The sequence below is a fragment of the Nicotiana attenuata genome, unplaced genomic scaffold, assembly GCF_001879085.1.
Source record: "Nicotiana attenuata strain UT unplaced genomic scaffold, NIATTr2, whole genome shotgun sequence".
In the NCBI taxonomy this organism is placed as follows: domain Eukaryota; kingdom Viridiplantae; phylum Streptophyta; class Magnoliopsida; order Solanales; family Solanaceae; genus Nicotiana; species Nicotiana attenuata.
This window is the reverse complement of record NW_017672693.1, coordinates 124771-150507: the sequence shown is the minus strand read 5'-3', so window position 1 is coordinate 150507 and position 25737 is coordinate 124771. Positions and strand designations below refer to the sequence as shown.

The 25737-nt window shown below is 37.1% G+C and overlaps 4 protein-coding genes across 5 annotated transcripts; 2 read left to right on the top strand and 2 right to left on the bottom strand.

Moving 5' to 3' along the window:
* Nucleotides 1–351: 351 nt before the first annotated feature.
* On the bottom strand, nt 352–4078 carry LOC109214149. The gene is made up of 2 exons (XM_019378040.1): nt 2872–4078; nt 352–1182 (listed from the first exon to the last, which is right to left on the bottom strand). The coding sequence occupies exons 1-2, from the start codon at nt 3391–3393 to the stop codon at nt 544–546; spliced, it is 1161 nt and encodes a 386-aa protein (XP_019233585.1). The 5' UTR covers nt 3394–4078; the 3' UTR covers nt 352–543.
* A 5517-nt stretch (nt 4079–9595) lies between these two features.
* LOC109214142 lies at nt 9596–12574 on the top strand. 2 transcript variants are annotated; one of them, XM_019378030.1, is made up of 4 exons: nt 9596–9682; nt 10268–11648; nt 11763–11936; nt 12045–12574. In XM_019378030.1, the coding sequence occupies exons 2-4, from the start codon at nt 10299–10301 to the stop codon at nt 12294–12296; spliced, it is 1776 nt and encodes a 591-aa protein (XP_019233575.1). In that variant the 5' UTR covers nt 9596–9682; nt 10268–10298; the 3' UTR covers nt 12297–12574. The 2 variants fall into 2 exon arrangements, with proteins under 2 accessions (XP_019233575.1, XP_019233574.1); XM_019378029.1 differs by having other exon boundaries at nt 9619–9682; nt 10211–11648.
* A 164-nt stretch (nt 12575–12738) lies between these two features.
* On the top strand, nt 12739–14579 carry LOC109214144 (jacalin-related lectin 19). Its single transcript, XM_019378032.1, has 3 exons — nt 12739–13214; nt 13306–13533; nt 14077–14579. The coding sequence occupies exons 1-3, from the start codon at nt 13206–13208 to the stop codon at nt 14467–14469; spliced, it is 630 nt and encodes a 209-aa protein (XP_019233577.1). The 5' UTR covers nt 12739–13205; the 3' UTR covers nt 14470–14579.
* Nucleotides 14580–15272: 693 nt separating this feature from the next.
* Nucleotides 15273–20773, bottom strand: LOC109214143 (RWD domain-containing protein 1). Its single transcript, XM_019378031.1, has 11 exons — nt 20608–20773; nt 20082–20147; nt 19921–19988; nt 19658–19688; nt 19477–19546; nt 18938–18995; nt 18362–18490; nt 17151–17242; nt 16630–16714; nt 15667–15742; nt 15273–15573 (listed from the first exon to the last, which is right to left on the bottom strand). The coding sequence occupies exons 1-11, from the start codon at nt 20612–20614 to the stop codon at nt 15509–15511; spliced, it is 747 nt and encodes a 248-aa protein (XP_019233576.1). The 5' UTR covers nt 20615–20773; the 3' UTR covers nt 15273–15508.
* Nucleotides 20774–25737: the final 4964 nt, after the last annotated feature.

Genomic DNA, 25737 nt, shown 5'->3' with positions numbered 1-25737 from the left:
CGAGGAGAGATAAAATGGGGTTTTCAAGGCCTCATGATGCAGAATCAGATTCTAAAACAGAAGATGACCTTTTGGGTCATCACACTAGTAAATTTGATTTTTGAGAAAACATCAAAACAACAAAACTACGACTCGATCCCAATTAAGTTGGGTTGGGGTCGGCTATATGTTACGTTGAATCAACAGTTACGTTGCTGTACAGATGGTATTGGAGAGTCATTGTGGCACGGTGCCTGAACACTTCAAGTCAGTTTGTTCACAAAATATTACCAAGAGTACTAACTAGTAAATTTGATTTTTGAGAAAACATCAAAACAACAAAGCTAGGACTCAATCCCAAACAAGTTGAGGTCGGCTATATGAATCCTCATTTCTCCATCCATGTCTCAAAATAAAAAGCAACGTGATACAACATCACATAGGAGAGAACATTGTGAGCCTGTCACACCATGTTATCAGCATTGTATATACTGATGCATCTAATTAGCTAGTATGGAACTCAACTGATCATAGCATCTAATTAGCTACAAATCGCTTATAATTCTAGAAGCCCAAAAACTTGGCTGAATGTTCTAACAAAGGATCCAAAGCACTAGGAGCAAATTTTCTGGCAAAAAGGAAACAAAGTGAAGTAGGCTGGTTATTGTATATACAGAGCGGGCTATCAGAAATTTTCTTGAAAAATTGATCAGTAATATCGGCCTTCCCAAATGTAGCAGGATGAGCGCCACCTCTGGACCAGTCCACCCAAGTGAGAGTCCGGTTAGCCAGGAGGCGAGGCGATTCTATTGTCAGCATCGTTGGAAAATAGTGCTCGTCCACGTAACATGCTGGTCTGCAGAACTGCTCAAACTTAGGGTAGTATACCTCATCTTTAACAATGTCAACAGCGAGTTTCCTGTTGACTTCAAACCACTGAGATCCTTTACGCCATTCAGTGAGGTTAACTTCAGGTGTCATATTCGGATTGTAACGTCCTCTTCCATAAGGTCCAGGTTCATCTACTGCACCCATAAAGCTATACCTGGATCTTGATATGTAGTGATAGACAGCTTTGAAGTTATGGAGCGGAATGCATGCCTCGGATAGGAGGACAAACCATTCGTTGGAGATATCAAGCAGTGCATTAGCAAGAAGCCGTCTTTCAGCATCACACATACTCATTCTTCCCCACTCTGCCACCTACACAAAAAGAAACAACAGAATTATGACATTGATATATTATTTCAAGACGGGAGAGGGTAGTGTGTATGCAGCCTTACTCCTACCCTATAAAGGCACAGAGGTTGTTTTCGATAGACCCTCGGCTTACGGAACAGTAAAAATAAAGCAACAAGCAATAGCATCAGCTATGTAATATGGTAACGGAAGCGAATGACATAACAAGATTTAGGCTCATAGACTGCATAGTTGCGGCAAAATGTACTAGCAAGAGGTGTACAAACATCTTTTGCAGACACATCTGCAAAAAGGATTTTACCAGCGAGCTTCATCCTTCAGTCATCAAAGTAGCGCATAAAACTTTTTAAACCAACAAATATGCATCATCCATCACGGACATGTATATGAAACTATTCCCCACAGATTAATCGAAGGAAATAATCCTTCATAAATGGCCTTCTCTTCCCCTAAGGAAATACTTCAACCAATGTCTGAGATAGACAGTGGAATGTTAGTAGAAAGGGGTCACTGTATCATATTATCTAAGCATACTTCACTACCTAGAACAGCAGAACCAGATTTCCACTATGATATTCGAGAAATCCATCTCAGCTGTCCATAACTTGTTGCTCCAAAAGTCTCATCTTAATACCACACATTAGAATTCAGTTAACTACTGTAGCAAGATCTTTCGTTTTTGGTTTCTTTCTTTATTTAGATTTAAGTGTTGGAAATATACCAGAACATTTGTATTAAAGTACAGTAATTCCTGGCATACATTAAGCAAATGTTGTGGTACAAACTTCCTAAAATGGAGAAGATTCCCTGGTAACATTTCCCAGTTCACTAGTTCCAACCACAAAAATAAGTGTTTCAAATGAGAAAAGTGGTTTAGAAAGTTTACATGGCGCACTAGTCGTCACAAATATTCAGAAACCCCCTAGATGAACACATGTCTATGGGCCAACTTATGTAACAAGAGAACCAAGCAAGTGTTTATCCGACTTTCACTCAATTTAATCCTTAATGATGTTGCTGCAACAACTAACAAGTTTGCAACTTTCAATGATCTAGACATTGCCTCAAATACAACACCGTGGCAGTAACATATAACCTAGGCATACATGGACCAGAACTTGATGAGCTACAAGAAAGAACACATTTTCCCCCAGTCCTACTCCTACCTGTGGACAACTTAAGGAATCCTGTAACCATAATCATTAAAGAAGAAAAAGACCACCAACTATGAATCTCCATAATTATGTTCAAATATGCCAATTGTCTTTTGAACAAAATGTATCACTCGATATTGCTGAACTTTCTGGTTAAACCTTAAAATGTTTCTGCAGCATGACTCCAAAGGTCTCAAAAGATGCTATATGAGAAAGTAATACACAACAGTTTAGCTGTAACAACTAACGAGCCCCAGCACGATGGCAGACCGACATAAGCATTCAAATAGTTGAAATTCTATGGGAGATCTGCTTCAACAACCAAGTTCGAAAGGGGCATAAAACACAGAAATATTATGGTAGCCCAAGACTTGGGCTTACCAGATACACTCATAAGAATGCCAAAGTGATAGCAACACAGATTAGGTAGAGCAGGTCAAAGGTGGCAGCTATTGCAGGGTTAAATTTTTACACATAATGGAAAGAACAAATTCAAGCATAATGTACCATAGGAAGGAAAGGAAGAAGCTCAATTTACCTGACTAGGAATTTGCCTGCCATGAAAAACCGATGAAGGTGGGAAATCAGGTTTGTGTGATGGCAAGGAATGAATATAGATTGAAAAAAGCTCCTCATTCCCCTTGAGAAACTTCTCCCACAAAGGCGCTAAAGGCAACGGTCCTCTAGTCAAGAACATGAACGCGATCTTACATGTTCTATTAAAAGGGTAATCTTTGATTTGAGGAACAATCGAAGCTCGCCAAAACAACTGAGTATCATTCATCGAATGCAATAGATTCGACGGAGGCCTAATCCAACTCTCTAAACCAAGTTGTTGAATACAGGGCTGAAACCTTGATTGTACCATAGGGATTACATTCTGAACTACTGAATACCGAACCATATACATACTAACAAATGAAAATACAATACCAAGACCCAAAAATAGCAATAGAAATTGAAGTAACCTTAATGTTAAAGGCTTATACTGAGTTACCACCCTAGTACTAAGATCTTTACCCTCCTCCAATGACCCGTGACTCCCTACTCTTGACTTCATTTCTAATTCTACTAATACTTTCAAGTACAATAATTGAAGGAAAAATCAGATTTTCTTTATCCCAAATTGCTATATTGAGCAATTTAACTATCATCCAAAGAGAATGACACAGAGAATATAAGTATCATCAGGTATGTGGTTCACAAAATTTTACTGCAAAAAGCAAGGATTTTTAGGCAAGAAAATTTCAACCCCAGATCAAGAAAATGAGATCTCAAGATTTGGCAACTGATTCACTTAGGCAAGAAATGATGAAACAGATATCATGGGGTTGGAGGAAGAAAGTGAAAGCTGAAATGAATATTGAGCTAATTTTGTTATTGGGATTAATAAATGCGATAGTATGGGCGTGATTGAAGGAGCCAAATTTATGAAGAATCCAGAGACCAAAAAGACGTTTGTGTTTGAAGAATTAAACAGAATCTTGTTGTTCTCACTCACACCAAATCTGTTGTGTAGCTTTAGCTTGTTGATGACATCTTTGGCTAAACGTGGAGAAATTTAAAGGGTTTTCTAATACATTGAAGAGTTGTCTTTGTTGGGAAACTGAAAGGAGTATTTTGATGAGGAAAGAGAGAAGGGAAAGTAGAGCATGTAGGTGTGTGTGTGTGTTTGTTTTTGATTTGTTTGTTGGTTGGACGAACCTAGATGTTTGCGTACTTAGATTTGTCTTGTGTTTTTACATTGTTATGAGCATTTATTTTGCGACTTCACCAATAAAACACATGAAATAAAATACAGTATCCTCACGTCACTTTGTCTCCTTTCTTTTTGGTTTTTGTCTTTTTAATTTTCTTCAGATCCGAGGGTCGAGCATTGAAATTTTCAACCATTTTCTCCAATGTTATTTCCTTTTGTTCTTTTTGCGACTTAAAGAGTTCCAATTTCCTACCATCCGTCGAAAATCCAACCGTAACCGTTAATTGAATCGAAAAAATAATTTAATGGCTTATTGATATCGGGTTATCGGGGTAACGATTGGTGAATGGATTGACATTTTATAATTAACGGCTTAACGATTTGAGAACGGATTACTCAATTTCCTTATCGGATAAACCGTTAACCCGTTAAAAATTTTTATATTTATACTTTTACCCCTATGTATATAAAGTATTTTTTGAAACCCTAAGGTACTCTTGGTAACTTCAAGGAACACTTTCTTGAATTTTCAGCTATTGCTTCTCCTTTCTTTTGCAATCAAAATATGTTATATTTACGGTATATTGAAAAGCATGTACTCCAAATGATGTATGTTATGAAGTTACGTACATCTCGTCTTTCTTCTTCTGTTGTTGGTATACATATTCCTTGATTGTACGGTTATCCTTAAGAATAAGGGATAAAATGCACTTCCTTTTAGTGCTTTTTTAATATAGCAGTAATAATTAAATCTGACAACTTACAGGAAAATATTCTTAGCTATGCAACCAAAATAACTAAGGTTCAAAAAAATTCTATTTGATTTATCCAATAAACTGCCCGATAACCGCTCGATAATCATTATCCGATACCAATCCGCCCATTGTCTTATTGGATGGCCAGCGGATTACTACATTTATAATCCGATAATCGATAAGCCAAACTGTGAAGCGTAATAATTCGCCTGATAAGCACCCCTAATCAGCATATTACAATCACACAGAGTAGTTATTCAAATAATAATGTTATTTTATGATGATGTTCTAGTCAGTTTGTATACACCTTAATAGCATAGCTATAATTTTTATTAAATGGATTCAAAATATAAAGAAGCAACAGGCGAAGACATTAAGGTGATTCAATATCTACTGTATGTATAGAAAAAATAATCTTTTATTTATATACGCAATATATTTTTTGGCGAAGGGGTATGAAACTCTTCCGCTTCCCTAGCTCTACCCATGGCTTTGCTATCTAGGCTCATACAGAAGAAATTATTAATTATATTTTGCCTTTGCTTGAATTGAACCTAGGATTTCATGATTCTCCTACCATTTTATTGATCACTACAATTATTTATTTATATTTTAAGTCAAAGTGAGATATTTTCAAAAACTAAAACAACCAAAGCCAAATTTTCACAAAAATTATTGCAATTGTATTTCAAAAAACATATTTTCAAAATGGTGTTCGAAAAAAACTCTAACCTCATAACAAGTTGTTTGGATGGTTGTTATTTGTTGTATTGTATTGTATTGTTACTTTAAACACAATGTTTGTTTTGATTGTTACTTAAATTTTATTGTATCATACTGTTAAATTCATCATTTCATAACGACGAATAGTGTCACTTTATGAAACGACGGATTTGATGTGGCGACGTCGTTTCCTTGTTCTTTTCTCTCATCTTGCCCTTCCTTATTATTAGATAATCATATTTTATCATTTACCCTACCAGAAACACACAAACAACAACCAATTATTTTAATCGACCGATAATTTTACACCAAAAATAATAAATTAGAGAAACAAAAGTGAAATAAGCCCAAATTCTTGACCAAGAAAATGACGGAGAAGACTGAAAATCCCAGTGGATCATGATCATCTTTTTTGCTGATCTCTAACAAGATAAAGATTCTCTATGTGGGCGTCTCAATCGAATTTATGATTTGCTTGGCTACATCTGTAAACTTGATAAATGCAGACAAAATTTGTAAATTAAAATAACACTGCCAACGAATAAGTAATTGTAATTCTTTTTAACCCTTTGCAAGTGGAGATCTTTGGAGACCGGGCATCTTTCTAACTTTGTGTCATCAAGTATGGATGGATAAATTTTGAGTATAGGGCATGTTGGAGAAGAAGGTGGGAATGGGAAGGTGTCTAATGAAAAGATTTGTGTTTAATTAGTTGGATGGAGAGTGGATTAGGGAAAAGGGGAAGGAGATACAGAAGAAGGGCAGAAGAAAGAAGATGAATGGGGGTGGGGCTGGGGGTAGCGCTGGTTTTGGTTCTGGAAGGAAGAAGATGAACTGGGGGGGGGGGGGGTGGCTGCTTTGGTTAATAGTGAGGGGAAAAGGTTTATTTCTTCTTTAAATTTATTTTCTTTTTTTTAATTATAAGTGTTAAGTTTTAATTATAAATTACACGTGTCGTTCACTGATTGACTCATTTGACACATCATTGGCAAGTGTAACTCACGTATCTGGTCTGTTGCACTCGGGTGTCTATTTGATTTGATTAACAGTCACTTGAAGTGTCTAAATGATAAGGGGGTCAATTGAGATGTTCAGCTGGTCGTTGAGGACAACTTCAAGGGGTCGTTTTATTTTGAAACCAATCCAATTGTATTGTCATACTTTTTATAACATTTTGAAACTAATATTTAGTTTTCATCTTTTACTACATGAAATTAGTGGAAGAAACGAGAAATTGAAAAATACTTTTCTCTGTTTTATTTTTTATTTCCTGCATATAGGTGGTTGAGTTTTGAATTATAGGCTAAATATAAATTTCGGGGAAAGGTGGATGAGGATGTTAAGGTGGATATGTGAGCATACAGTTCGATAAGATTAGGAATGAAGTTATTCGGGAAAAGGTGAGAGTGACCCCTGTGGATGATAAGATGCGGGAGGTGAGGTTGAGATGGTCCGGGCATGATAAGAGGAGAAGTATAGAAACCCCAGTTAGAAGATGAGAGAAGCTAGCCTGGGTAGGTAGCAGGAGGGGTAGAGGTAGACCTAAAAGTCTTAGGGACATGGCGCAGCTGAAGCTGATTGAGGACATGCCCTGGACAGGAGGGTGTGGAGATCAAAGATTATGGTAGAATGTTTATAGGTAGTCGAGAGTATCTCTTTGTCTTACTCAGTTCACTAGTATTAGTGTTAGTATGATGTCTTTTTATTCATAAATTACTATTACTACCCAGAGTTTAACTGCATTCTTGCATTCGATCTTATTTTATCTTGCTGTTATTCATATTTGTTGCAATTATCTTTTCTTTTTCAGTCGTTCTTTAGCAGATGGTTTATCGGAAACAGCATCACTGCCCATCCAGAGGTAGAAGTAAGGTTGTGTACATCTTAGCCTCCCCAGACCTCACTCGTAGGAAACACTAGATTTTTTGTTGTTTTTGTTGTTGTTGAGTATGCATAAGTTTTATTTTTGTATGATTAATAAGCAAAACGGAAAAGGGCCTAAAATGTCCTTGAACTATTCGAAATAGCTCAAAAATACCCTCCATTTGTTTTTGGTACCAAAAATATCCCTGCCATCTATGTTATGGACCACAAATGCCCCTTAAACCGTTAATCTTGCCATTGAAGCTGACATGCCAGTCCTACTGGGTTTGATTTGCTTAAATGGCCATCCACCTAAGCAATCCAGCATGTCAAAATTATTTTTTCGAAAAAATAATTTTTCCGGAAATTTTTATTAAAATACAAAATCAACATTTATTCCCAAAAAAGTAAAAAAATTCCGGAAATTTATTTCGGAATTTTGTTATTAAAATAAAAAATCAACGCTTATTCCGAAAATAGTAAAATATTTTCGGAAAAATTATTTATTTATTAAAATATTATATATAATATACAAAATAAATTATTTTTGGAAAGTGCTTTAATATAATGTTCCGAATTTTTTTTTTACTTTTTTTGGAATAAGTGTTCGACGTTGAAAATTTTAAATTTCACTTGAAGTTGAATTTCAGAATTTTTGAAAATTTGAAAACTCCAAAAATTATAAGAACTTCGGATGAACCAATTGATACTTACAGTAGAGGTGTGCTTTTTGTGAAGCTATAACTTATAAGCATCTAAAAATTTAGATCAAATTAATCATAAATTCACAAAAGAGAACAATGGAGTTTTTTAATCAAATCATAAAGCCAATCAAGAATAATTATTTCAGAAATTTTTACTTTTTTCGGAATAAGCGTGATTTTGTATTTTAATAAAAAAATTCCGAAATAAATAATTTTTCTGGAAGTATTTTACTATTTTTGAAATAAGTGTTGATTTTGTATTTTAATAACAAACTCCCAAAATAAATATTTTTTCCGATTTTTTTTTACTTTTTCGGAATAAATATTGATTTTTTATTTTAATAAAAATTTCCGGAAAAAAATTTTCCGAAAAAATAATTTTTGCCATGCTGGATTGCTTAGGTGGATGGCCATGTAAGCAAATCTAACCCAGTTGGACTGCCATGTCAGCTTCAATGGCAAGACTAACGGTTTAAGGGGCATTTGTGGTCCAAAACATAGACGGCAGGGATACATTTGGTACAAAAAACAAACGGAGGGTATTTTTGAGCTATTTCGGATAGTTCAAGTAAATTTTTGGCTCTTTTCCGTAGGCAAAACGGGGGTTTTAGGCAGTGGCAGATGTAGAGCATAGTCACTGGGTTCTCGAAAATCCAGTAACTTTTGCATAGACCCTGTATTTTATTTAAAAAAATCATTAAATATTAATAAATATATAAGTGTGAAGCCAGTTATTATTGTATATTAATTTGATATTACAATAGGAACCCATAAACTTCAAATTCTGGATCCGCCTATGGTTTTAGGCCCCAAAAATGCCTTATCGGTCCAAAAACGCTTTGGGCTTTTCAACGCCAAAACTTCACGGTATAGCCAGTTTTCGGACTAGTCAATCAAAAATAGCCAGCGTTTACCAAGTCAATGAAAAATAGCCACCGTTTTTCTGCAATAGAGACCGGTCAAGCATAATATACTGGAGTTCGGTGCACTTGTGTATGAACTCCAGCATATTATGCTGGAACGGTATACTTTGCTGGCTCCAGTATAATATACTGGAGACTGGAGCACTGGTGCTCCAAACTCCAGTATATTATACTGGACCATTATACTTGCTGGAACTCCAGTATATTATGCTGGAGTTCTAGTGTATTTATGCTGGAACTCCATCATATTATGCTGGAGTTCCAGCATGCTATCCTGGAACTCCAGTATAATATGCTGGAGTTCAAGTATACTTATGCTGGAACTCCAGCATAATATACTGGAGTATTTTCCGGGTTTTGAACAGTGTTTTCGCTCAGATTTATCTTTACATAAAAAGTGGCTAAATTTCGATTACTTTTGAAATTGGGCTATTTTTGAACGACCAGTTGTAAATCTGGCTATTTTTAAAAATATCCCCTTTTCAACGGAACCCAAAGCACAATAGGTTAGCGCCCTCGGTAAACAGCCCGGCCCATCAAACTTAACCCGGTCGTTTCCACTTTCCACATAGTAGTTACAATCGGCGAACCCTATATAACTAGCTTGACCGTCAAAAGGTTGATCAAATCACAGTTCGTCAGTTTCGTCTTCCCGAATTCCAAGTATCTGCCATCTCTGCAGGTATTTCGCATTTTTATTTGATTATCTTTTGTATCTCTGAGATTATATCTACGAAACGATAGGATCAAATTGTTCCCCGAATTCACATTTAGTGTTTCAGGCTGATTATAAAGATTATGATTAGGTTACTTCGAATTCTATTACGTTTACTTATTTTGGCACCAATATCAGTAAAATCATTTAAGTCTTTTTTTTGTTTGAATTACCTGCTGATAGATGCAGGTTAAAAATTGATTTATATTTTTCCTTTTTCTTTTTCCTATTAATGCTGGATCGTTTTATTTTCTCTTCGGGGTATTAGTTTCATTGATATATGTTAAAAGTAAAGATGCAGTTGCTGATTTGCACACTGGTTTTTGTACCAGATGTAGACGATATTTTAGACGCAATTGCTGATTTGCACAACCTGTAATTACGCACAGGCACTGGCTTAGTGCAAATATTTATATAATATATTATTTACCATTAAAAAAAAGTAAAGATGCAGTTTTTAACGAAATGGAGGTTTCTTTCTTGTATTTGAACAAGAATTTTAGGCAAGGGTATGATGTCTAAAGTTGTACGCTTGTTGTTTGCGAAACGAAGGGTCTCTAGAATTTGCAAAGAGCGGACGTTAATGAAGAAAAGGAAAAGAAAGGCTGCAAGACAGAGAAAGGTAAATACTAAAAAGGGAAAGAGAATGGAGATCACCAACACAGATGGAAGAGCAGCTGATGATGCGGACAGGATCTCTGAGTTGCCTGAACACATTTTACATCACATCCTTTGTCTTCTCCGCTGGCCAAAGGATATTGTGAGAACTAGCATCTTGTCCAAGAAGTGGAAAGTCATTTGGGAATCTTTCACGTCCGTTGATTTTGATCAGAGGCGCTTCCAAAATCATAAGGTTGGAGCTTCAAATGATCTCCAATCTCCACCAGTGGAGGAACAGAGCGCAAGTTTCAAGCAGGTGTTTAAGGAATCCCTGACAGCTGGATATGTAGATCTGCGATTAATGAAGTTCATTCTGTTTGTTGAGAACACCTTAGCAACCAGAATTGAACCATTGCCAAGTATACAAAAGTTCAGGCTGCATGTCTCCTCTTTTGTTGCTGATCTTATGACTCCCTATATGAATAACTGGATAAGTGTTGCTACTGACAAGAATGTTAAAGAGCTTGATATCCATGTGAAGAAGGCTGATGATGTCTATGAGAATGTGGTTAGCCAATGTTATGTACTGCCTCAGGTGGCCTTTGCTTCCAGGACAATAACTTCATTGAAACTCCACGGATGTGGAATGGATGTTTCTGCTGTCATAAAGCTCCAAAACCTGCGGGAGCTATCCATGAAAGCTATGCGTATCAATGAGAATGTAGTCCATAAGTTTGTCCAAGGCTGCCCTTTGATCGAAGATATGCGACTGATCAAGTGCCATCTTTTGAAATTCTTGCATGTCTCAACTCTGCCTAAACTAAAAAGGTTGGAAGTACATGAGGGCTCCAACCTCAGGTCGGTCAAACTAGAGGCACCCAATCTTGAGACATTTTGGTTCCATGGAAAGAAATCTTCAAGGTGCAAATTAATCTTAGCAGGGTGCGGAAATCTTAAGAATTTGATGTTGAGGCATACACACATGGCAGATAAGTCATTTCAGGAACGTATCGCCGAATTCCCATTACTTGAAAACTTGTTCCTGTTAGAGTGTCATGCGTTGCGGAGGATGACAATATTGAGTGACAAGCTGAAGAAGCTTTCAGTAGTAAGGTGCAGCAAACTAAAGGAAGCCAACATTGATGCACCAAATCTACTTTCATTTGAATATACTGGTATTGAGCTGCCTTTTTCTTCCATGAATGCTTCACAGTTGCAAGAAGTGAAGCTTCACTTGAAATCCCAAAAACAGAAGTTTCACCCTCTTGAAGTTCAGAAATTCGTTCAAGGGCTCGAAGCTAAAGGTTTCAAGTTGTTTCTTGCCTCTAAACAGGTCTCAAACTTTTTAAACTCTTGTATTAAATTATCATTGATGATTGTCTATTGCTTCTCATATGTTGAATTGTTTATGTATTTATTTGTTTATTTATTCTTGTGGCACTTATAGGATGTGATTATCTATGAGGAAATGAGAGGAATCCATCTTCTTCCCTCTAGAGACTTCAAGATAGAATTGACTAAATCATCAAGAGTACTGAGAAATCTTCTCAACAGTCACTTGCGTCAGTTTCACCCAAAAACTCTTATTTTAATGACATCTCCCAGCAGTGACCTTCTCGCGGTAAGATTAGCTCTGTCTGAACTGGATCCTTAGATTATACTTTCTAGTTTATCAGTGCATTCTATCGCTACACTGGTTAGTACTCACTGTTATTTATGTGGAATACAGTTCAAAAAGGAGATCATGATGAACAAAGAGAAGACTCCTAGCTGTTGTAAATATTACTCAAAGAAATGCTGGCGACATTATTTAGAAGACATTAGAATGTTTGAGTTTTCTCCGTCTAATATAAATCCCAATACGAGTTTTGAACTAAAGTGGAGATCGTCACCCTTGTCGCTGCCGGAAGATACAGACATAACAGGAATGAACGAGTCAATGGTGCATAGGGATACAAAGCTAACTGATATCGATGAGTAATAAATAGGAGATCGTCACCCTTGCCGCTGCCGGAAGATACAGACATAACAGGAATGGACGAGTCAATGGTGCATAGGGATACAGAGCTAACTGATATCAATGAGTAATAAATAGGACCGAGATGTCAACTCTACTTATTTATGGCGCACAGTTAGTTATATGACCATATTGTCATCTTAAATTTTCTTTTTCTTCTTTAGATAATTTTACAGTTAGGCAAACATTTGAGTTTTGATTCAAGATATTTATATTTTACGGAAGCAAGTTGAATTTGGTTCCCTCCCCCTGTTCGTCCCAATTGACCAAGGACAAAATTAAGAACGTTCTTTTGATGCGAGTATCTAAATAATTTGTCAACACCATTTTCTGATGGTTTGTTTTGCATGTTACATACAATTTGGTAAGTAAATATATCCAACACCTAAAGAATATGGATTGGTGCTGTGTCTAAGATTTTATCAGCTCCTTTCAGGGTTGGTGGGAGACTATCTCAAACTTTTTGCTGTACATATTTCGGCACTCTTAGTGCTGGTTTTAAATCTTCCTTTATTCATTTGAAAAATGACACTAGTACTCCTATAGTTGTATTCTAGGATAAAGGAGCGCGGTATCTCTCTCTCTCTCTCTCTCTCTCTCTCTCTCTCTCTCTCTCTCTCTCTGTTTCCTTTGCCATACGAATCTGGTTCTCACCAAAGATTTCAACCATGATAAGATTTGTACCATCTTAATTAATGCGAAATCACTAGAAAAGATGAAAAGCTAAGGTTCTGAAGATTGATAAAAATGGGAATCAGATACGTACTGCTACAGAAGTAGACAAGACAACAATGGCTCTGCCTCTATATATGAGTGATACTTTCTTGAAAGCAACCTATCAGCTAACTTGCGTCTATCTTTGCATTTTCGGTGATGGACATGGTAAGTTATTTCGAGTTTAAAAGTAGTTCTCTTTTGGATGTATTTGATACGATGGAAGTCACTTATCGAAAAATGTTTCCCATGTGTGTAGAGGCCGGTTGGGGAGGAGCAAGCAGACAAAGTAAAGAAGAGGATCGTTGTTGGACCATGGGGTGGTCATGGTGGAAGCCCGTGGGACGATGGTGGCTTCACTGGAGTGAGAGAAATTACCCTTGTCTATTCTCTTTGTATAGACTCCATGACTGTGGTCTATGACCAAAATGGCAAGCCTTATAAAGCAGAGAAGCATGGAGGAGTTGGAGGTAGTAAAACTGCACAGGTAATACTTTATTCTATGGATTTTAGCTTCGTACACTGATAATATAAAGAATCAGTACAGTGTTTCATTTACTATAGCAGATTAGTTACACTACTCAACCCTAGAAATTAGTTCACGAGACAAAGATTGCCCAAGAAATAGCCTCTCTACTCCATCGGGGTAGGGGTAAGGTCTGTGTGCACACTACCCTCGCCAGACTCCACTTGTGAGATTTTACTGGGTCGTCGTTGTTGTACAAAGATTGCTCAAGACAATATAAAGATAGCAATGCACTCACTCCCTCAATGTGGGACACTTAACACATCCCTTCCCCATTCTTAGGACTGATCATTTGGTGCGCGGATAATATAGCATGTTTACAAGGAGTCCTTGGTTGGATAAAACAACAATAAGAAAGAGTTTGACTCTAATATTATGTTAAAGAAAATGAACCTCGGGTGTTAACTCAACGTAACAAAAGTTTAGCTCATGAGGCGAGTATTTTGCTGTTAAAGTTTGCTATTACTATGAAACTTAATGCCTTTAAGTGAATTTCATTTCCAGATTAAGCTGCAATTTCCAGGAGAATACTTGACGGGCGTTAGCGGCTACTACTGTCCAGTGGTCTATGGTGGCAGTCCTGTTATACGATCCCTCACCTTTAGCAGCAACAGAAGAACATTTGGACCTTTTGGAGTTGAAGAAGGAACGCGATTCTCCCTGCCGATGGAAGGTGGCCAGATTGTAGGCTTCAAGGGGAGAAGCGGGTGGTATTTAGATGCTATTTGCTGTTACATTGCTAAAGTAAAAACAACTACAGTCTTACAGATGGCTCAACAAAGGCTGAAAAAACTTGCATCTTCTGTGTCTTTGAACTACAGATATGGAGATGACCAAAACAAGTTTTATTACTACAAAGGTGGAGATGAGATTCAAACCAAGTATTCCAAAAAATAAGGCATATGAAAACTGCTTACATTCGTTCGCGTCTGTAAGACTGTAACTAAACTATCTGTACTAAAAGATTTAAGTAAAATGATATATACATTGCAGTCGAAGTCTTCTTATACTTTCGCTTAAAAACTGTTTTCCTTCTTACAATGGTAGTATCTAGACCAACTTACATGAATCTTAATTGATACATGGACATCTGCAATCTCCTACCAGCACAAACACTGATAATTTTACTAGCTAAGCTTAGACAGATAGGAAGAATTCACCTCGTACAATCATATTGCCTCTATTGAGGTTTAAACATCCAAGTTGCTTCAACTTTTCAACCGCTAGGCCACCCCTGGGGAGTAATTTCAGCTTTATTTAACTTTTGCTAACACCTTTATACAAAATTTACACTAGTTCTTTAAAAGGCTATAATCTCAATTTGACATAAACACTAGTAAGTTTGAAGTGTTAAAACATGAAACAGACATACACAACCTTCTTTGCGTAAAAGACATGCTCGAAAATGTTAAGTTTCCACAATTGACAACCTTAAACGAAAAAAATGGTTACCGCCTTGAAAAATAAATAACGACATTTAAGAATGCAGTTTTGCTACTGATACACAACAAAGCACCTGAACCACCTATAGCATTCCACTTTTCATGGCAAGACATGCTTATTCTTGTTTCTTCCATCCTTGATCTCTTACCAGTGTATTAGTAAATCTCTCTCCACTCCTCTTCAACCGAGAGAGAGAGAGAGAGAGAGAGAGAGAGAGAGAGAGAGAGAGAGAGAGAGAGAGAGAGAGATGAACATAATAAACCAACAAGAAGCAGACGGACAACATTTAAGTTGTGCGGCACAAGATCTTTTAATAAATCAAAAACTGAATTTGTCTCTTCTTAAACGCATGTTCAGTACTCATGCTGTCTGATCTAGGGCCAAAACTGGCACAGGTATAACCTGCAATTACCTCATTACAACACTTGAGGGATGAGCGAAATAATACATCCGTGTTCAGTATAAAACACAAGTTAATTTAACAGACTCTTCTTCAAGAATGAGATGATGAATCTGTTTTCTCGGCCAAATAGTGCTCAAGCATATCTTCTTCATCATCTGTCCACACACAAAAAAAATTAACAAAAATAATCATTTCATACTGATTCAGAAACAAATAAACAGAAGAAAAACAAGAACAAGAAAATTGACCTTCAAAATCATCATCATCAAAATCAATATCATCCTCATCTTCATCAGATTCTTCAGCAATAGCTGCCGCAGCTTTCTGTTGACAACAAAGAGAAACAACCCCAGTTTAGCAACAGCCACAGATAACCATATTATGAACTCACAACCTTTCCTAAGCAGCTTATACAGGAACAGGACCTCGTGTCCCGATTCGAAGGAGATACCACTACATACAGCAGACACTTTTGACTTACAAACATTCACCAATACAGTGGAGTGCAGTATGATATTTAGCTGTTTGCATTAATGTATGGTCAGGGAACATTACGAGCAGCTGGAATAATCAAAAGGAAAAGAAACAGGGCCCAGAGCAGCACTTCTATTATACAGGAATTCTTCTCTATGAGCCTCATAATACTTGCCCCCCACCGACACCAAAAAATTCTGACAACACGAAAGTAAAGGATAATAAAGCAAATAGTGAGATCACATTAAAGCCTTTCAAAAAAATCAGGACACGGGGTTTCTGTTACTTGCATCGTAGAATTTCAATCCTGCTGAATTCAGGAAAACATTAATGTCTTGTTGCAATGTCTTTGGCTAATGCTACTATATTTAGCAAAGACGAATTGGATCTTGTCCTGTAACACTGCCTTCACATTTTTTTTCCTTTTTGATAACCGTGGTATCCGGGCTATCTTTCGTGCACCTTGACTAATTCAACGGGTACATGTTACCCCCCACCAGTATAAGTACACGGTAACTCCATTGTATTCACATTTAATAAACACACACAAGAGAGAGAGAGAGAGACAGCCTCCCCATAATGGCATAGCCTAACGGAACTATGGTCAGTATCAAGAAAGTTGAAACTGTATTTGGCTGTCGTTTCTGACTCAAATTAATTTGATGCATCAATGAGATTAAAATAGCACAACTTCATTATAAACTTCGAAACAGCAACTACACAAAAGAATAAATTACCCCACTGGCTCTTCCACTTTCAAACCATTGCCTCCCTGTCAGTTTCTTTTCCTTTGGAGCATTAAGTGCCGAATCTGGCATTAACCTGAACGTTGATATATGGTTGCACATCAGGAACATAATAGCCAAATTTGGATAAAAGGAAATGCAGAAAAGTAGATGGCCAGCCACAAGTTTCTAAAGCAGAAATGTTCAAAGCAAAGGAGTTTAAAAGGTAACACATGGTCATAATCAATACATTCTGTCTATGCTTCACAATTCAATAATTCCTAATATCTGACACACAACCCTGTTTAAAGTTCCCTCTCAACAAATAACAATAAGAATAAACATTTGCCTGTGGCAACAAAGTGCCCCTAAAGTTGCCCAAGATTTTCAGAAATTTGGAGTTGATGATTCGTTTTAACTGTATGAAACTTCACTGGCATTTAAAATAGTAAAATGTTTCTAGTTTTATTGGATGAAGAAGACCCACATCCAGTGCCACAACTTTGGTTGAGAAGCCAACGCAAGAAACTTACTTGGCTCTTTCCAGAGCTAGTTCGGCTTCAAATCTTTCCCTCCATGCCAAGAATGTTTCGATGGTAACTGGTTCTCCGTGTGGTATAATTACCTGAAGTCAAATGAATAATAACAATTAAGTGATCACGATTCAAGGCCAATCCATCAAAAGAGTAAGTAAAATCTTAAGTAACAGAAGATTTTCCAGTTGTTAGTTCAACAGAGCACCACAGAACTGCTTTTAAAAATGTAGATGCAAGCTACATCCGCAAGGTTTGCTGAAGCTATTAACTAACAAAAGTGAAGAATTTAAGTGTTGGTTACCTATGACCACCTTGACTGAGATACAGGCAGATCCAAGTCCTATTACTGTCTTACCAATTTCAAGCTCAGACTAGCAAAAGTCACTATGCTCGAATTGTTCACAACTTTGGGTAGAATTTCAAAGGCATCTCAGATGTTTTGATGGTGTATCAACTCCTAATCATTTCCTGAAAGCCAAATGTCTTTTGCTTTTATTTAGTTGGTATAACCTTTCCAATGTAAATTCATCAGTTCAGTTTTTAGATTTTGTTAGCTCCAGTGCATAGCATAGCTTATTTGTATTGGAGCTAACTGCACCTTTTGTAATCCTTTTTGGAACTGATTGCATCTTCTTTTTGATGAAGTAAGTGAAATATCATTAAAAACATCCAGAAGATGTAAAGATTACAAGAGAGAAGAATCTGACAGCTCAACAGAGACAACTGATTGCATCTTCTTGATGCATTTAATGAAACTTCTTACTTCATCTAAAAAAACATTGGGTAGATTTCAGGTACATCCTAATATCCTGGCCTCGCTGGCCCTTCTATAACAAAAAATACACGTTATATTTCTAGCTAACTTATTAAGTCACATTAGAAGAATATATGTTGGAGCTTGATTCCAAGTACTATCAGAACAGAACATGCCTTTTCTTTCTTTACCCCCCCCCACCCTCCCACCCACCACCTCCCACCCCACCCCCACCCCACCCCCACCCCCACCCACACACACACACCTTTCCTTTTCCTATTAAGTGGATAAGTTATCAAAATCATACTAAAGCAACCTAGTTTTGTCTGTTCAATAGAAGCTGTGGGCAATTCATGAGTCAAAATCACTAGAATCTTAGATTTATGACTTCCCAATTTTGCAGTTAATGAAAGCTGATTCATATGCAGCAGGTCAATCAGGACAAATAACATACTTCCTCTTTTTTGGCTTCATCATCTTCAGCATCTTCGGCTCCTGTTTCCTCAGCAAATCTTTCAGATAGCCAGTCTTTAGCTGATGTGACCAATGTGTAGACCATGGCCATTCCAAGATTCTCAACAGCCTGCGAATGCAAGCATTCAGAGAAGAAGTAAGGCATAAAAAACAAGTGCATGATTTAGATAAAAGAACAACTCTTGCCAATTTCTATAAATCATTCCACAACAACAATGCTTTCCTGAGCCGAGGGTCTATTGGAAACAGCCTCTCTATCCTCTCTATCCTCACAAGGTAGTGGTAACGTCTGCGTACACACTACCCTCCCCAGACCCCACGGTGTGGGATAATACTGGGTATGTTGTTGTTGTTGTTGCATTCCACAACAGTAGCTAACTGTTAGCGACAGGAAAGACAGAGAGTATAGGGGCTTCTTTTTGGGCGCGGGGGTAGGGTCACAGTCACTGCCACAATAATTGGCCAAATTCTTTGACTGGCAGAAGAAACAACATTTTTAAAAAAAAAAAAAAAACCTCAGGGACATATTGCATAAGAATTGGGCTTGAAAACATACCTCCTGTTCAAGCTTCTCTTTCAGGATTTTAAGATCTGCAGATTGAATTCCTTTTAAACTGAAAAAACAAGAGAGATCTCTAAATATATCAGTTGCACAAAGTTGTTAATATCACATCACAACAGTAAAGCAAAATTAAGGTAGCTACTAGGCACCTCATGTTATATTGATATAAAAATGAGTGCTACTAACAGATCTGCTCTTAAGAATATTAGAGAAGCTTGTAAACCATTTTAAGTGCACAATCAATAACGAATCACTCACTTATGAATATAAGCTTGCTGAACCACATTAAAATTTGAGTTCTTCGTCTTTGATTATTTAGTCTTTACTGCTTGTCATTTTCGCAGAGAAACTACATAAAAGACATGCGATTTGTGATATGTTGAAATACGGGTAAGAATCTAATTCGACTTGCAAGCAACAAAAGTGCACAAGGATATTTCTTCCTGTTATGCAGCATTTATAACAGTGTATCCAAAACAAGGAAAACACTACAGGTCCTGGGATGGCGTATCCTAGTGGAAGGGTAAAATTACCTTGAGACATTCAAAAGTGGAGGTTCATCGGGATATTTTTCTGTATGTGAGAATATTAAAGCTAGTCGAACTGCAGCAACAATTTGGTAGCAATTATTGTTAGCAGGAGTTCATATACTTAAATGGAAAGCAGTACAGAAGAGAGCTGTAGATGAAATAACTGCGAGACAAATAGAAAAACCTGATGAGTATGTAGATTCTTCATCATCGTCCTACGCAAAAAGCAACATTATAAGAAGTATGATAATAGTAATTAAAAAAGCATGAATTCCACTAATGAAGGAACACGAGATGTCTAGTTCCTTTGAGCTAGTGCAATAATAGACAAGGCCAAACAAAAGATTGATTACTTATAAAATAACTCCAGCCCTATGCACTAAATTAGTCTATTCATCATCAATCTTAATAGTCAAGTAATCAACTATCGCAAAGATTGCCATGTACCTGAGGAGTGATGGTAATTTGGAAGCATCGATTTGAAGTGTTTAGCCCGCTTTCACTGGAGTGAATTTCTAGCAGAACCACACAATAAAGTTATCTGATGAGTTTCAGAAAAAGAGAGCAAGACGAACCTACAAATTGAATCATCAAGGATAGTCGTAAACCTTTGAATTCATCCATAAGAATTGCTTCCAACGCCTCGATTTCCATCTCTTGTTCCTGTGCATAGTCTAGTCCAAAATTCTAATAAGATGGATTTAATTATGATGATTGCACTCAATGAATTCAATTCAATTGTAGATAAACCAATATATGCAAAACCCGCATACCATATGCCTAGCATATCCTCAGGGTCTGTCTGAAGAGTAAATTCATAGCCAAATTAAATCAAGAATCCATTTTATTGTTTTTTACTTCTTGTCTGAACAGATAAAATTTGGCCATACACAATCTTAATTTGAAAGGCCCAATTATGTTCAATAAGCTCAAAATTGTAGGAAAAATCAAATCCTTTAGGGAAATTACCAGTCATTGTTGCTCTTTAATAAATCAAAAGAGTAGCGGAATAGCTCGGATACTAAAATCTTTCATTAATAAAGCAACAGCTCATTCATTGAATAGAAATATTAAGAAATTGAGGTTCGATTAGCTGAAATTTGTGCGAAAAATCAAATCTTTTAGGGAAATTACCTGTCATGGTTGCTCTTTAATGAATTTCTCGCTTGTTCTTGCTTCGCGATCAGAAATAACAAATACAGTTGGATACAAAGCTGTACAAGAAAACCTAAAGAGCTCTACCACAAGAGGACCAAATAGTAGGCTACGCCGTCGTATTTGAATTTCAGTCAAATGAATCAAGCCAAGGGTGAAAACTTAAAAAGACCATTTAATTATGTCAGTGATCATGATTAATCAGAGCCGTTTATCTCAAAGGCTGCTAAAGTCAATTCTTTGTAATTATCAAAGGCCTCCTTGTGGTTTCTTTCTGTGGCACTTAAGTCCATATGGTTTGCACTATTATGAAGCACCTCACTTAATTTATTTTATGGGGACAAAATCCTCTCTCTATCAATTATGAGAGTGCTTAGGGGTGGCAAATGGATTGTTTGGGCTGATCATTATGGGTTGACTCATTAAATGAGTTATTGCCCAACTCAGCCCAAAGTTTAATTGGGTTAAGATGGATTATATCAAGATGGACTAAACAATAGGTTGTAACCCAACTTGCCCAAATTGATCCAAATCTTTGCAATATTCTCAACTTTTAAACAAGCATATATAAAAAATATCTTATATTTTGGAATAAATGTTAATTCATGCCAAATGATTTATTTCCTCAATTTCGAATAAGAATTTTATTTGATAGTTCTTCGTCTTATAATAGTAACAAATATCAAAACAATAAAAAAGTAGCAAAATTAAAACTTCCACCCGACTCAACCCACCTCCCACCACCCCAACCCCCACCCTACTCCCGAACCCTTGACCCCACCCTAAATAAAAATATTATTTAGAGTATTTTATTATGATATTGTGGATGAAGTATTTTTATTTTCATTTCAACGAAATGAATATTTTCTTTTTATGGTAGAAAAAGTATTTTATTTTATTTCAATAAAATAAGTACTTTCTTTCATTATAATAAAATTACTACTTTCTTTTATCTTATTGTGGTACCTAAAAAATAGCTCAGTACCGTCCTTTATAATTGATATATTCTATTTGTTGTTTTTTCTATTGTGATAATGTGTTACTCTTTATTTCAGATTTTTTTCATATTTGATGATTATTTTTGTCAATAACAGTTAATTAATAAATCATTCGACATATAAAAAGAAAGTACTTATTTTGTTGAAATGAAAGAAAATACTTTTTCTACGTCGTGAAAAGAAAAATATTTTGTTGGCATGAAACAATATACTTTTTATACATAATGAAAATAAATTACTCTAAATAATATTTTCCTTCTCTTGATACTTTCTACAACCACCACCAACAAAAACAATAAACTCAGATTAATCTCATACGTGGGGTCTAAAAAATATTTTTGAGAACATGGGTCAAGGTTGAACTTTATAATTGAGCATTTACATGGGTCAAGGCTGGGAAGCATCATGGGTCCATTTTAGCTAATGGTGAATTTTGATAGGTTAACTTGTATCTTCAAAAATGTTCCAGCCTAAACCCATTAAAACTTGGGCGGATTGGGCTGGTCAAGTGAGTTTGGGCTAGTTTTGCCACCCCAAAATAGTAATATTGCACTTTTTGGTGAGTCATTTCTCTGTCGACGGATTTAAATCATATGGATTAATTTTTACTTCATAACATTTCATAAGCAATATTAAGCAATAGCATGTCGTAAATTTCTTTTTATTTGAAGAAAAAAAAATAAAAAGCATGATCAAAACTTAATATTTAGATTCTAATCTAAAAAAGTCTAAATTGACGATGCTTTGGAATGGGATATTAGCTCCCTAAAAAATTAGTGTGTAAAGGATAGGCAATTCACCTTGAGAGAGAAACTCCCGCTTCTCTCTAACTTTTTCCCTTATTGAGACCTAGTAACCACCATCCTAACACCAACAATGTCACCTTCAGATAACAAATCACCTGAACCCCCAGATCTAAGTTCCATGCATATTGACATTCCCACCACTCAAACTCCACACCAACTTCCCCAATCGTTTAAACAAACACTACTACAGAATAACCAATTTCACCATATACCACTTAATTGCCAAACACAACACTTTAACATAGTCTTGTCTGATGAGATAAATAATGAAGGTGATCCAGATACTTTTATCCCTATCTCCACTTTAGACAAAACTCGCCTTTACTCCCCTTGGAAATACTCTGTCATAATTAAAGTTTTTGGACGAAAGGTTGGACACCAAACACTACATACAAAACTCCAAACCTTATGGCAAACTACTGAAAATCTTCCTCTTATTGACCTAGGCTTTGATTTCTTCCTTATCAAATTTCAAAAAGAAGAAAATATGACCAAAGCCCTGCATGAAGGTTCCTAGTTTATATTTAATCATTTTCTATCCGTTCGCAAATGGGAACCCAAATTCATTGCCTCCGCTACGCAACTAACTTACTCTACCATATGGATCCGACTCCCTGAACTACCTACAGAATTCTATGATTTTGACATACTCCATTGGATGGGAGCAAAGGTGGGCACACTCCTTAAGATAGATACCTGCACCAGTGCCACCACCAGAGGACGGTACGTGCGTATATGTATTGAAGTACCACTAGAAAAACCTCTCAAAACTCATGTCTTCATTGGCATGCATCGCCAAAAAATTCTCTATGAAGGCCTTAACATGCTATGCATACTATGTGGTTGACTAGGTCATACCACAAATCTATGTTCGTACCATACCCTACTTAGTACATCCCCCACCCAATATCTATAACTCCAAACATCACCACCCATCATGATGCAACTGCTATCACATTCAATCGCAAAACTTAACAACCACAAAACCAGAATTAAGTGAGAGGCAAACGGTTACATTCCCACCACGGTGTATAAGCAAAAGCCCAATTAAAAGAGGACCTACACACATATCCCACCGCTACCCAACACACATCTCCCAAATTCCTCAAGAGCAGCTTCCTTCAATGACAGCTACCACAATACCACACTCAGGTAAACCAAACAAGGCAACCACTTCACACCCTAATCCAACAACATTAGAAAAAGACTAGACTACCTCTCCAAAAATTTTTTAACAAAAATACCATCAACCTAGTCCAAGACCTTGACGATACTGATATGCTACATCAAACTCCCTCTTTCTCAAACCCATCACATTCCTTATCCCACTCTGGGCCAATTCAACCACTAGTTACGAGCCCAAATACACAAGCCCAACATATGTGTGACTACAAGTCCCAATTACCTACTCCCACTAGCCCCTCCCAGTCAACACAAATATCACCCCGTACTACATTAAACAACAAGCACGTGGCTAAGGAGCTTACTCAGTACCCTTCCAATGACATCTCATCAGTTGCTCCTCCCAAACCACCAATCACTCCCTCGTAAATTAACCCTCTCCAAATATCAGAAAATACACATACAACAATTACCCAACGAATCTGGCCCATCTTTACCTACACATTTTCAGAAATCAAATATGCACACTACAAAGGCCCATGCACAATCAAACCCTATACCTATAGACCAGTTACGTGCCAATCTCCCCATTAAATACCCCACCCCAACCCACATCAAATCAACCGCACAAACCAACATCTCAACATACGCACACCTCTGCCTCACCATTATTAATTGGCTTGCTTAATCCTACTACTACAAGCAACAATACCACACACCTTACAACAAATCATGAACCACACTCCATTAAACTTCCAGTACCGGAGAACAACTTCCTTCACAAACACCAATCTACTACAACACCCATCCTCAACACCCTCACTATGCAGCCTCCGAACCAAACTCCACACCCACCACCCATCTACATCTCCCATTTTCTTCCCATGCAAGCTTACCCACAATCCTGGCTCGAAATGAGTCTCCACGACCATGCACTAACATTTACGATGAAAATAGAGAATCAAGTGTGATAGTCATGATCCAAAATCCAGCGGACATCATACAAATAATTACGGAAGGGATGAGGATGGGGATCGATCTCTACAACCAATGCATATGGGCAATGCATCCACCATCAACACTTTAAAACCACCCATATATGACACCTCTACCTCCACTATATCCGCCCACATCACCACTTCATCCACAGAACCACTACTACACACCACCACAATCAACCGACTTCCCTTTTTACCCACTCCAACTTCCTACTCACTCTCTAGTTCCTTGAATTCAACCACGAGCAGTGATAGAGATACCTCCACCACTCCATGCCCAAGCTTCCCTATACCAACCAGTCACACCTCCAATGAGTCCACTACCATCAACCCCTCACATTTCCAATGAACTAGAAGAAATAGCACAGCTAAAGATGGCAGCAACAATGACAAATATAAGAAAAACATGCCATATCCTCTGCTTACTCAACGAGAACAGGTCTTACGACCTCAAAGAGCAGTACGAAAGAAAGTGGTAATAATCTGCCCACAAGAGCTAAAAAGTTATTCCCTAAACATAAGGCCAACAACCAATCCAGAGATAGGGAAATATGGGATAGTGATGATACCCTCCATGATCCAACTAACGACGCAACAGAGGGAGGGGACACCAAACCCTCCGACGCAGCAAACAACCAACAGAAAGATGCAGTTCATCATATGGAATTGTCGAGGAGCGCTCAATCACCAGATTTTCGTAGGAACTTTCATTCGCTCCTCAACTATCACAACCCCGCGCTAGTTTCATTACTGGAAATTCACTTATAAGATCATACCATTTTACGTGATGACTTTGGCTTCAATAATATGGCCTAGGCACCTGCAGTCGGCCAGTCAGGTGGCATAGCTTTGTTATGGCATGGTGACCTTCTCAAGCTGGATCAGGTGGAAGTTACATCTGGAAATACAGTCCATTATCCAGGTACCTCCTAACCCTACTACATGGCTATTCTCCGCTATATATGCAAAAAATGATACACATGCACGTAAAGTTCTATGGGAAAATATGCAAGGAATTCATGATACCATAAAACTTCATTGGTTAGTGGGTGGGGACTTTAATGAAATAATACGGGCCTCTGAAAAGTTTGGGGGAAATGTTGTTAATAACCCAAAATGTGACAAATTCATACGATGCCTAAACCATTGTCAATTAAGTGATCTTGGTTATAGAGGCAGTAAATA

Excerpts from the sequence above, each read along its gene's own strand:
- LOC109214149 (XM_019378040.1), bottom strand. The coding sequence starts at position 3,393 with ATGAAGTCAAGAGTAGGGAGTCACGGGTCATTGGAGGAGGGTAAAGAT. Across the intron at positions 1,183-2,871 it reads GCAGGCAAATTCCTAGTCAG|GTGGCAGAGTGGGGAAGAAT; the intron begins GTAAATTGAGCT and ends CTTTTTGTGTAG.
- LOC109214142 (XM_019378029.1), top strand. The coding sequence starts at position 10,227 with ATGATGTCTAAAGTTGTACGCTTGTTGTTTGCGAAACGAAGGGTCTCT. Across the intron at positions 11,649-11,762 it reads TGTTTCTTGCCTCTAAACAG|GATGTGATTATCTATGAGGA; the intron begins GTCTCAAACTTT and ends TGGCACTTATAG. Across the intron at positions 11,937-12,044 it reads CCAGCAGTGACCTTCTCGCG|TTCAAAAAGGAGATCATGAT; the intron begins GTAAGATTAGCT and ends TGTGGAATACAG.
- LOC109214144 (XM_019378032.1), top strand. Across the intron at positions 13,534-14,076 it reads GAGGTAGTAAAACTGCACAG|ATTAAGCTGCAATTTCCAGG; the intron begins GTAATACTTTAT and ends TTTCATTTCCAG.
- LOC109214143 (XM_019378031.1), bottom strand. Across the intron at positions 18,996-19,476 it reads CCACTTTTGAATGTCTCAAG|TTTAAAAGGAATTCAATCTG; the intron begins GTAATTTTACCC and ends TTGTTTTTTCAG. Across the intron at positions 15,743-16,629 it reads AAAGTGGAAGAGCCAGTGGG|AAAGCTGCGGCAGCTATTGC; the intron begins GTAATTTATTCT and ends TGTTGTCAACAG.